At 33.8% G+C, this 12529-nt stretch overlaps 1 protein-coding gene across 1 annotated transcript; it reads left to right on the forward strand.

Moving 5' to 3' along the window:
- Positions 1-982: 982 nt before the first annotated feature.
- Positions 983-2148, forward strand: LOC116139903 (strigolactone esterase D14-like). Its single transcript, XM_031425536.1, has 2 exons — positions 983-1674; positions 1770-2148. The coding sequence occupies exons 1-2, from the start codon at positions 1307-1309 to the stop codon at positions 2146-2148; spliced, it is 747 nt and encodes a 248-aa protein (XP_031281396.1). The 5' UTR covers positions 983-1306.
- The last annotated feature ends 10381 nt before the right edge of the window (positions 2149-12529 follow it).

Consider the following 12529-nt stretch of genomic DNA (forward strand, 5'->3'; position numbering starts at 1 on the left):
TCTTTTTTCCCACCACTTTAGTTTGTTTCAGGCATTTTCTGCTATCAAAATTTATAACGGTAGCTATCACCGATCTGTGGTACTGGCAGCACTGACTGACATCTCATCAAATTTTAGTTAAAATCGTAGTGTCACTATTCAAAGTTTTTGAAAGAATATTGAGAAGATAAGGAACAAAATTGACAAATTCAATGGGATGTCACTAGTGTAATACTATATATATACACAGTATCTTTCTCTTTCATACAAACTGATGTGTTTTAATGTGATTGGATAATTTTAAATGAGGAATAAACTTAACAAATTTGAGGAGATATGTATCAAATATATAGGGTTTCTACGTTAGTTTGTAGAGAATAATTTGTACATGTGACATTACTCTACACTTTATTACTTTTAAGGCTGTGAACTTTAAATTAGTCGGAAAGTTTAGAAAAAAATTTATACTTTTCTGTCGGTATATGGGGGTGGACAACATAAGTGGTGATCATTTTTTCCTTTTATCTTTTATTTGTTTAGTGAGAAGGAAAGTGGGAATACAAGAGGAGTGCATGCTATCCTATCATTTCTTATTTTCGGACTTAATTAGAGAGAAAAAGTGTGGCTGAAATTTGGAATTTGCTGAGAACAAGCCAAAGTTAAGTTGGAAATTACAAATTTTTTGCACTTCCGATTTGAGATCGTATACAAATTAAACTAAAGAGCACCGAGGAATGTTGACACATGGGAATAGTGTGCAACAATATATCTGAGTTTCCACAACCACGAGCCCACTTCAATAGCTACTGCGGTTCAGTTCAAACTTTAAAGTATGGGCAGATATGAGTAGTTCTGTTGATCAGGGTTATTAAACCTCAGAGATAGTTTCAGAAGATTTATTATGGAGTTTATATATGTAGAAAAGTATGATAGTCGATTTATGTGACATCAATCAACATGACGATAGATCGAAATTATGGTTAAGGCCATAAATTCTGACCTTCGATTATTTGGTCTTATTTTCTTAACGCAAACTAGAAAGAAAATTAGCCGACAGGCTAAAGAAGAGTGGCTAGAGTAAGCAGATAATACATTGTGGCATTTACACTGTCCAATCAGAATGTAGGTGTCGTAAGATACGCTGGTATCTAAAATGGTATAAATAGCAGTGCCAAACATACTACGACTTATATAACCAATCCACAAACCTCCACGCCTTTCCTCACCTACCTATAATATATTAGTTATTACAATTATAAACAGTACCTTATCTAACAAACCATTCTCAGCAACCTTTCTAATCAAGGTTTCCCAATCGCCAAAATTCATGGGCAACATCCTCTTAGAAGCTCTCCATGTTCGTGTTGTAGGTTCCGGAGAAAAATTTCTGGTACTTGCCCATGGATTTGGGACTGACCAATCCGCCTGGCAACGCATTCTTCCATATTTCACCCATTATCGTGTAATTCTCTATGACCTTGTTTGTGCCGGTAGTGTAAATCCTGATTATTTTGACTTTAGTAGGTACACAACTCTTGATGCTTATGTTGATGACTTGCTTAACATTCTCGAAGCCCTTGGTGTTGATCGCTGCGCCTATGTTGGTCACTCTGTTTCCGCTATGATTGGAATCTTAGCGTCTATTCGCCGCCCCGAGCTCTTCACTAAGCTCATTCTTGTCGGCGCTTCTCCAAGGTAAATCATTTAGAAAGTCAATTTTTTATCTAGTTTGACTTGGGTTTCTTTTATTTCTCCGAATCTGAATCAAAACTTTAAATATACACGTTCAGATTTTTGAATGACAACGATTATCATGGGGGATTTGAGCAAGGTGAAATTGAGAAATTGTTTACGGCAATGGAAAGGAATTATGAGGCATGGGTTTATGGGTTTGCACCGCTAGCAGTGGGGGCAGACGTGCCAGCAGCTGTTAGAGAATTTAGCCGGACCCTATTCAATATGAGGCCAGACATATCGTTATTTGTTTGCAGAACCGTATTTAACTGTGATCTTAGGGGCTTCCTTGGCCTAGTGAAGGTGCCGTGTTGCATAATTCAGACCGCCAAGGATGTCTCGGTCCCCATATCAGTAGCCGAATATCTACGGAGACATCTGGGTGGGCGTACCACGGTGGAGATTTTGAAGACAGAAGGTCATTTNCTCTATTGAAGTGGTACTTGAAATGTCTTGAATGTAGCTGGACCATAGGAATTGAGAACCTATTTTCGGGCCATCTGGATCAATGAAAGGAATTTTGGCTTCACCCCATTCTCCATAGAGCGCAAAACATATCATGGCCCATGGGCAATTAGCAATTGTCAATAGCACGGCTTTCCATTACAGAACGCAAAACAACTTGCTTATTAAAGCTTCAATTATTCGAGGACACATCCTCTTGATCTCCAAGGACAAGGAGAGGCAATATATATGGTGAATCTAAATCATGTCAAATTTATTGAAGTTAAATTTGTTCTACATCCCAAGTTAATTGGCTGTTATGATGTATTTAAGTGGTCAAACTCCCTCCTCTCTTAAGTTAACTTTTAAGAATGAGTTCTACTCAAACTCATTTTATCATATTTTAAAAAACCAAGTTGGTTTGTTTATTTGCGGCAATGGTGAGTTTAGACCCGACCTTGCACGCCTCTGTGAGTAAGAGTGTTCGAAAGCGGTTAACCAATTTTCTGAACCGAATCGGTTTGGGGGGAAAACCGATTTTTTGGTTTACCGAAAAACAGGTTAACCACTTAAAAAAATCGGTTAATCGGCTTTGAACCGGTTTTCCCCTGATATCTGATTGTTTATGTGTGTCTCTGTGAGTGACTGAGTATGACAAATCTGGAGAGAACTCAAAGAAGACGAAGCTGAAGAAGATAAGGGATGGAGTTGTTCCTGCTTCCGGAAAACTGTAGAGAATGGAGTTTGTCCTACTGCTGGAGGAAGAAGACGAAGTTGCCGGAAGAATACGACGAAGTTGCCGGAAGAATACAACGAAGTTGCCGGAAGAAGATGACGAAGCTGCCGGAAGAACACGACGAAGCTACTGGAGCTTGGAAGAAGACAACAAAGCTGTCGAAAGAAGAACGATGGTGTAATGTGGAGTGTGGACGCCTGGAGACAGGAGAAATGGAGTATATGTGACGTGGAGACGGACTAACGATGGAGAGTTTTGAGAAATGAGAGTGAGAAGGGATATTGGGAATTTGGGATTTAGGTTGAGTCAATTTAGGGATTTAGTTTAGATTATTATTTTTTTATTTAATATATAATATATATTTTTATTTTTATTATATATATATATTTGTAAACCAGTTAAGTTAACTGGTTTTGATTTTTTCTCGAATCGGTAACCGAACTGAAAATCTGGTTTTTTGAATTTTTTGAACTGTAACCAAACCATTTTTTCGGTTAACCGGTTTTTCGATTTGGTTCGATTTTTGCATTTTTTTTAACACTTCTATCCGTGAGGGATGGTATTAAAGTTGAATTTGTCCCATAAACCAAGTTGGTTTGTTTGTTTGAGGCGATTGTGGTTTGGACTCGGCCTTGCACACCACTGCTTCCATGAGAGATGGTATTAAAGTTGAATTTGTCTCACATCGTCATCCTTAAGTTAGCTTTTGAAAATGAGTTTTATCAAAGTTCACTTTATCAAAATCAACATAAAGAATAATTATTTCTAAAACAAAACCATATTTCAACGACCTTTTTGACAAGGCATATGAACAAGATTATTAGAAGATAGCATATTAGCATCAGACAAGGGATAGAACAGTGAAACAGGAATTCGATTGTGAAGCACACTGAACAGTACACCAAAATGCTAGGAATCCATTAATCCTGTGGACTTAATCCAAGAACAAACTGTGCCTCAAACTTTATGATTTCACTCTTCCCATTCTCATCCTTTAATTCTTGCGCACTTTGTTCGTTTTTGGAGTCAAGTCATATTCAACCGAGCTCAGGTGTATAATTTGAATTATTTCATTAGTACATCTCTTGTTCATCAGAACGTCCAAGACTTTTCAATTTTCTTCATATCTGTTGCATGTATATAGCTTTGACAGAACGACTGCCACAAATTTTCTAAAAACCTGGCTTGGGGGCTGGGGCCCGGGGTGTTATTACCTCGTTTCTGACATATAGTTACTTTCAAGAGGTTCGCAGCAAGTGTCCTCGGATTGATATTAAGAACATATATGCCTTAAAATCATATAATCACGACAAAAGACAAACTCTGATTGAAGGATAGCGTTGTAATATGATGTAAATCCTGCAGGAAAGTTCAGTCCAAGCTTCAGGGAAAGTCATGTTTCACAAAAGAAAAGGCTCCAGATTTCCTACAAGAAATGATAAAATTGTTAAATAGAATGATTAATAGTTTACCACCTTTAATCAAATCATACTGGTGGAACGAAACAGAGGTCTCCCACTTGAGGCTGAGAAGAAGCTGGTCACACTCACAAATCTGCCTTATGGTTATCCCGGGTACACGAATCTAGATCCATCATGTATATGGCAATGTCAGTGTCACATTCAAATCTGGGAATGGGAACCACGTTGAAGTGGAAAAAAGTTGCTTTGGCGCATGCCTTAAAAGGCAGAACTAATATTTAGAATAATTAATACATCATAGAAATGGAAAACAAAATTAAATGATTTATAGTGGATACAATAATGTCGAAATTCTCTTGTAATAATCTCCTACGTAATGATGCCCCTTTTTACAATGACTTGGATTCCAATAACAATTTATATAAATGTTGTAGATTTCTTTTTATGTGCCAAAGGCAAACTTTTTCTTTTACCCAATTATTCTTCTTTATAATTGCACATAACGAAATTTTATATTGAAAACCAATAAGCGCCTAGTTTTATTTGTCCAATAATACTGCAACACGATGATGGTACAATTTCACATATCTATCCCTTCCAACTCGCAAGTCAAACGCTGGAGAGGGGATCCCATTGGTCTCTAATGCCAATGTTTTTTCCCTTCAATTTTTGTCTTGCTATAAGGACAATTCATTATTTATAAAAGAGTAAACTAATTTTTCTCATCCAGACTTTTAAAATATCATTTTGTTACTCAAATTTATATTTTGTATCCAATTTTAACACCTCACACGATCACTATTTACTATTCATTTTTTCGATCATCACTCACTAAAACCCCTCAAATTCTATTCTCGTCGACCTGATCAATCGTCAATAATAGAACGATTAGGGTTTACATAGCCACCCATCTCAAATAAAATTTTGATCAAGCCCAACCACCAAAATCTAACTTTCTATCACCAAAGGCTCATTGGTTTTGCCTTTTCAAAAGCCTCAATAATCTAGACCGAGTTTGCTCTCTATTGGCCGTTGAAATATAAATTCGGATAATAAAATGGTATTTTAAAAGTTTGTGGATGAGAAAATGTCATTAAACCATTATTTGAGGGAGAAAAAGTAGTCAACTCTTTATATATATACGCGTGTGTGTATACATATACATGATGATCGGTCAACTAAAATATTATTGGAAGCTTCATTTTTGCATAGAATTTCCCAATTTACGCACAGTATCAAGTCAAAGTGTCAAAACAAATTGTTAAGAATAATCTTAGGAAATGATCAGATACTTGAACCTCATTACAAAAATGCTCAAGGTCTTTGCTCAACCTATTTGATTGTTTTGGTGTACCACCGCTAGTCTTTGTGGAAATGTATGTTGCTTGACATTAAATATTGCATAACTTCAAGAAATCGAACTTACAAATCTTTCGTCTTCTTCATCCTTTTGCTTCTCATTCATCTTTATCCTACTCACCATTCTCATTCTGACTAGACAAAATCGAATAAATGTAGATGCTAAATAACAAAAGTAAGGAAAGAGGAAAAGAAAAGTGTAGATAAGATAAGCCCAACGACTCGTCAAATCAATGAAGACTTTTCTCCGAAACTTGCCTCCACAAGGTTTGTAGGAAACTGTACTGTAGAGCCAGTGCATAACTGCCCATTATTAATGTCAATTGTTGGGGTTCATTGGTGGACCCAAAATCCATGACTTATCTTCAACTTTCTAAACTCATGTCCTCACCTGTTTTATTTCCATAATGGAAAGCCTGCACGGAGATATAGCCATCTTCCTTAGAATTCCTTCGCCTACCTAACCTAACACTTGTTAGGGCAGAAAATAGTCTTAGGCTTGACGAGACCGGATAAAAAAATAAATATATTATGGCTCAATGTCTCAACTCAATCCCAATTGGGTCTACGATTAAAATCACCTTGTGAACTACCCACTCTATTAGTTGGGCTATTCTATAAGTTAAACTAAATTGGGTTTCAGCCCATTAGCCTGCCACAGTTCATAAATAAGAAATCAGAATCTCATTCTATTTCCTCTTCTACTAAGATTCTAAATTTTACTCAAACCATTAAATTTAATCTGATAAGATCAAGAAATCATATCTCTTTCATGATAGGGATTGTCTCTCAAAATAGGACTTAGTGTCCTACTAAGATTCCAAATCTTACTTAAACTACTAAACTTAAAGGTCAAAAAATCATATTTCTTTCTTGATAGGGATTATCTCCCAAAAAAGAGGACTCAATGTCCTACTAGAATTCCAGCCCCTTGGGTTTACTATAAAAACAGAGGTTTGCCCCTCTCACTAGGCATGGAATCTCCCATAGTCAATCTACAATACTCAAAATCATCTATTTGCTCCTAAAATTCTTGCTCCCAAGAGCCCGACGCCTCCGCCGTAGTCCTAGCTTCTGACAAGACTCCTGGTAATTCTTCATCTCCTTAATTTTTATCAAATAATCTCTTTCAGCCTTGCTGATTTGAGCGTCGGAGTGCCTACAGCAAACACCAACCCGATGTTTTTCGGAAGCTTCACGGTTGCCTTTTCATGTGTGCAGGTCTAACGGATTATCAGTGACCTCAACCTCATGAGATCATATCCTATGTTCATAACGGTAGATTTTTTGTATCTACAACACTCAAACCAAATGAAGTAATTGGGTTGATGNTATATATTTTAAACCCACATCATATTAAAAATTTAAAACTCTCTCCAGTGTTTTTCTACACGACTTTACCTGTTTTTTATGATTTTATCCCCAAATTCTTTACTCTCTTTTTCTCTTTCTCATGTTATTCACTTTTAAAAATTTTGAAGACTGAAATTGTTAAATTTTCACTGCTCAAGGTGTCATAATTAGTTTCGTTTTCTGTTTTATCGATTTTAGATATTTGTATTGTTCATTTTAATTTAGTTTATTTAAGGATTGAATCATTTTTTTTCTTTTTGAGGTTTTTTATTCTAATTTGAGAGAAAACGATATTAATCTTGTGAGTTTATTTTGTATTTTCTGCCTAAGAATGAATCTGCTTTCTTAAATTAAAACCTTAACTATATTTTAAAGGACGTTATTCTTCACCCTTCACCCACCACTTTCCTACATTTTAAACGTCACCGTTCAGCTGTTCAAAATTATTAAAGAAATTTGAGTTAATATCTATGTTTATACTAAAAAAATTTCCCCTCTTTTATTAATTCATATTAAAATCAACGCAATGTTGACTTGATTTAAGTTTTGGTTGACTTTAGCTTAATTAGGCTAGGTTTGATCAACGCTATGAAAATTTATATTATAATCTTTGAAAGCCAAAAATAAAAATATTAAAAGAAGGTTTTGTTCAAGGTTTACTCAACACTTTTACTCAAAATTTTGCTTCCTAGATTTATTCAAGTAAGAAAATATTGTGTTATTGTATATTCTTTTTTCTCAGGTTCTTAATATTGTATTATTTTTTTTATTAAGGTTTGGTGATTTTTTAAAGTTTTCACTAGTTATTTAGCAAATAATGGCGGAGCTGCGGAGGCCCTCCTCGACAAAAATCCTGGATCTGCCACTGCCTAGAGGATGCATATTGCCTATTATTCTTAAGTGATTACAAAGTATATCATGTTTGATCTGGTTCTTTATCAGCAACAAAAAAATAAAAAAAATAAAAAAAAAATTCTTAACCATCTCTAGGTGGCCGAATGATTCGATAAGGATTCTTAGGTATATTATTCAAAAGGTCTTATGTTCGAATCCTTTCTCGGGTGCTAATAGAGGTAACCACTTGTTATGCCTAAAAAGTCACGCTGATATCAGTTCAATAAGTGCCTAAAAAACAAATTATACTTCCTATCAGGCTCATACCGCCTCAAAGATATCTTATACCAACCCTATCTCATTTTAAGAGAAGAACGAATGAGAGTTGTCCATGTGCCAAGACAACTTGCAAAACACTCATGACATTGACCTCAAAGGTATATAAATTGGCACTTCTCTTCACGAAAAGGGAGGTTGGACATATGAGAGTTAGATATAGATTTGAGCTTCATTCTTTCTCTCTCTAAAGCAAAGCATTTCTTCATCTTTGTATGTCTTACGGGCAATATCGTAAAAATAGCCAGAGAACAATAAAATAACAGTGGATGTAGGATTTGCTTTAAGCATCTGAACCACTATAAAAACCTTTCTTGTTAGTCTATTATTTATATTTTCTACAAAATATATAATCTTAGCACCATATTTAAATCTTATGGATCCATCACGTGTAATTTTTAAAACTCTCTTAGCACTTTACACGTGTGAGTTATTGGTGTTCAAAATCAAACATCAATATCATTGAAGTTTTTACCTAATTTATAATTTTAAGGTCTCAAAGTATTAATTAAAATATACGTAAACTATTTCAGATACTCTTGATCATTAAAAAAAAAATAATAATAAGAATAATTTTTCCGGTTGTTACCCTTCACGCTATAAATTCGAGGGTGCAATCATTCCAACTTCTCCCAAAAATATGAAAAGCAAAATATGTCTGATCACGTCTCTATACGAATACGACCATTGATTTCATTATGGTTTAAGACAATTACACTAGTTTAGTTAAGGTCGGTCTAGGTCCAAAGTGTTCTGCCCCTGTAATAAATGAGTTCGGTCGATGTCAATCGAAAAAAGGTACAACACAGTTGGCATTGGACCCAGATTAATTCACAACACACAATACAATGAATTGTTACGTTTTATATTGGTACCTTATGCCACGTATATTCATAATTTAAAACCATTAAGTATAGAAACTGAACATCCAGGATAACTATTTTGATTTGTGGGCCTAAAGAAAGTAATTATTATTATTATTATTTTGGTTTTGGTTTTGGTTTGAAATTCATGGAATTTGAGTTACTTATAGAAGAGCAGCCAGCTGCCTACTTTATATTTTTGTAGCCACCTCCTTCCGGTGCGCATTATTAGTGGGCTTAACAAAAACGTGCATTATTATCACGTTAATTTAGAAGTTTTGTGGAAAATTTCTTAGTGGGTTGGTCAATTCCGATAGCTTTTTGTTTCTTAATACATAATTTTGCCGGAAACCTAAACAGCTACACGGTGTGAACGCGGAGCAAATTGAAGGCTTCCATGAAGAACCATCATCACAGGCCGTGTCTTGACTAGTTGACCCCAAACATTTCGAGTGATTGGGATTGGGTTATAATGGCCCACATCTACTCATCCCAACCAGGTCAACTTTACGTTGATGCAACAAACCAACTATTCACCAACTGTAAGTTCTAACACTGCACATTATTTATCGAATTAAAACACCTTTAAATAATTCTTTAAATGATTTAAATTATTTATTATAAAGAGTTTATCTATAAAAATAATTTTTTATCTTTAAAATATAAATTAAAAAGTGAGTTTGACTCTCCACACCTAGAAAGTTAAATTTCATTCTTTATCCTAATTTTAATTAATAAACTATAATTTTTTATGCATTTTATTTATTATTTCTCTCTCTCATTAAGTCTATTTCTTGAAAATAAAAAGCATATTCATTAAATTTAAAAAGTCTATTAGATTTGAATAAAAATTATATTTTTTATATTTAAAAATTAATGAACATACTTTTTATCTATAAGAAATATATTCTTTGAAATAAGAGGTACTATTAAAGATGCTTTTATAAGTAAAAATACCTCTCTACCAGCACAACCCTTGCACATGAGAAAATATGGAGTGATCCAAAAGCCAAAGGTGGTGACGGGTGTCAATGCAATAAAGGGAAAATTACCACAATAGGCATCCACTTTCGCTACGCCGTCAAATACTTAAGGCCGGCGAGCATTAAAATATCTAATCCAAGGCTTAAAATCTAAATATAAACGTATCCTTTAAGTCATTAACCCCGTCTTTTACCTGATAAGTTGTTGGAATGTCAATATTGAGAATAGTCATGTTAATTTATTCAAAAGAAAGATAAAGATATTTAATTAATCATTAATTAAAAGGAACTATTATATTACATGGGTAATTTCGCGCCTCCTTTTTTTTCTATAAATTAAGGGATTATATTTAAAATACAAAATTGTTTATCAAACATTTGATTAATATCTTATTAAGTATTAAGGGTGAATTTAGTTAAGAGAATTTTGAATTATTAGAAATGTTATATTAATGGAAAGTTAGATTACTTTAAAGATCATTATGAATCTTTAGAAAAATGTATTTAGTTAATTAAAATAAATTGGTTGGTATATTATTTAAATTATTAAATTGTCTTCTTTTTAAATATTAATATAATAATATTTTTATTATTAATTTTTGAATTATTTTTTTTAACCCCTAACATTTCAGATTTAGCTAAGACACCCTAGCTTATATAAAACTTTAATTTATAACAAAATCACTCCCACCACCCCAAGCCACTCCCAACCACCGCCATCCACCGTCGGAACTCACTGAAAGTTGCTGAAAATCGTCAAGAGTCGCCAAGAGGCTCCAATATGGTCGTTTTTTGTCATATTGATAGTCGAAAACGGTCATATCAAAGTAGATCTAGTTGGAAATAGCCAAATCTATTATGGCTTTTAGCCATTTCTGACCAAATTGATGGATCAATCTAGCCTTTAATGGCTATATTTCAGTGAGCTATGGTCGTTAACTCTAATATGGTCGTTTTCAACCATCAATACAGCTAGAAACGGCCATATTTGAGCCTCTTGGCGACTTTCGGCGGTGGTTGGCTAACTGCCTGTGATGATGGCTGGGTAGCGATGGTGGCCTACAATTTGTTTTAAATATAAGGACATTATTGTTCAAAAAATTTATTAATAAGAGATAAAATTGTAACAAAAATAAAATAACCAAGTAATCTTATAATATTTAAGTGTTCGCTTAGGAGTATTATAGTAGTAGTTATGAGGGTAAATCACCGTAGCGGTTTTGAAGGGTTTTTAGTAGTGATTTTTAAAATACCCAATCTGTGTTTGAGGGTTTATTTTCCAGAGGTTCTGACAGTTTTTTAAAATGATATATATATATATATACCCCAACTTCAACTAGTACTTGGGAGTTTTATTTTTTCAATTACAAGATAATGGTTCTTTATTTGTTTTCTACTTATTAGTAATTTATAACTTCAAATGAGATAAAGTCTCTCGTCATTCTTTATAACATTTGGAATGATTGAAAAATTATAATTCTATTTCTCCAAGAAAAGCATATAGAAATGAAGGTTTAATAAAAAAAAAATTATGATTGCTTAAAATTATTTCATATTTAATATGGTTGGAGACGCACATAATATGGTAATTTTTTATATATATATATAATTTAGATAGTTTTATAGTAGATAGGGTATTTGTGGAATAAAATTTTAAAATCAATCAAAACACTTTGATTTAGGATATTTTATAAACCCCTCTAAAATATACTACACTGATTAGAGGAAGTTTTTGAGCCAGTTAAAACTAATGCATAAAAAAATCAGACAAATAATGACTTTAAAACACCTTAAAATCGATCTAATTAAAAATCCCTCCAAACTAGTGACAAAAAAACTTTCAACGAATAAACTGACGTATTAACTCATAATTGATTAATCCAAAATAGATCTTCCATGTCTAATCATGGATCCTATTTGTCTAAATGACCATGTGAACGTTTGTGACAAAAAAAAAAAAATTGCGAGAAATCTGTGAACCTCATCTTTATTCTTTGAATTTTGCAATATCAAATAAAACAACAAAGACTTGAGCCTCCAGGCCACTCAGCCGTCAAAGCTGGGACCCAGATCGCGATGAAAGCTGAGGTGACAAACGACTAACTGTTATAGATAACTAAAGTAAGGCACGTGGCAAAACAAATTGTTTCAACAACAGGAAAATAAAAAAAAATAAAAAAATAAAAAAAATTCAACGGACAAAAGTTGGTTACGACTTCTTCTCCTCCACTCACCAAACTTAAAACTCAAAACACATATCATCCTGATGCACGAGGACCTCGTGGAAATGTACATCAAATTCTTTGTTAAAAGAAAAAAGCAAACTAACAGCACTACCAAACGGCCGATTCTTCTAGACCACTTTCCATATTCCTCTCCTTAATTTACAAATGTTTCATTCCGTGGCAAGTATTACGTACTTTTCTCTATATGCTTTCTTCTCTCCAATCATATTATTTATTAAATAAATAAGTTGAACCATCTTCA

Source organism: Pistacia vera, unplaced genomic scaffold, assembly GCF_008641045.1.
Source record: "Pistacia vera cultivar Batoury unplaced genomic scaffold, PisVer_v2 Contig36, whole genome shotgun sequence".
Lineage (NCBI taxonomy): Eukaryota > Viridiplantae > Streptophyta > Magnoliopsida > Sapindales > Anacardiaceae > Pistacia > Pistacia vera.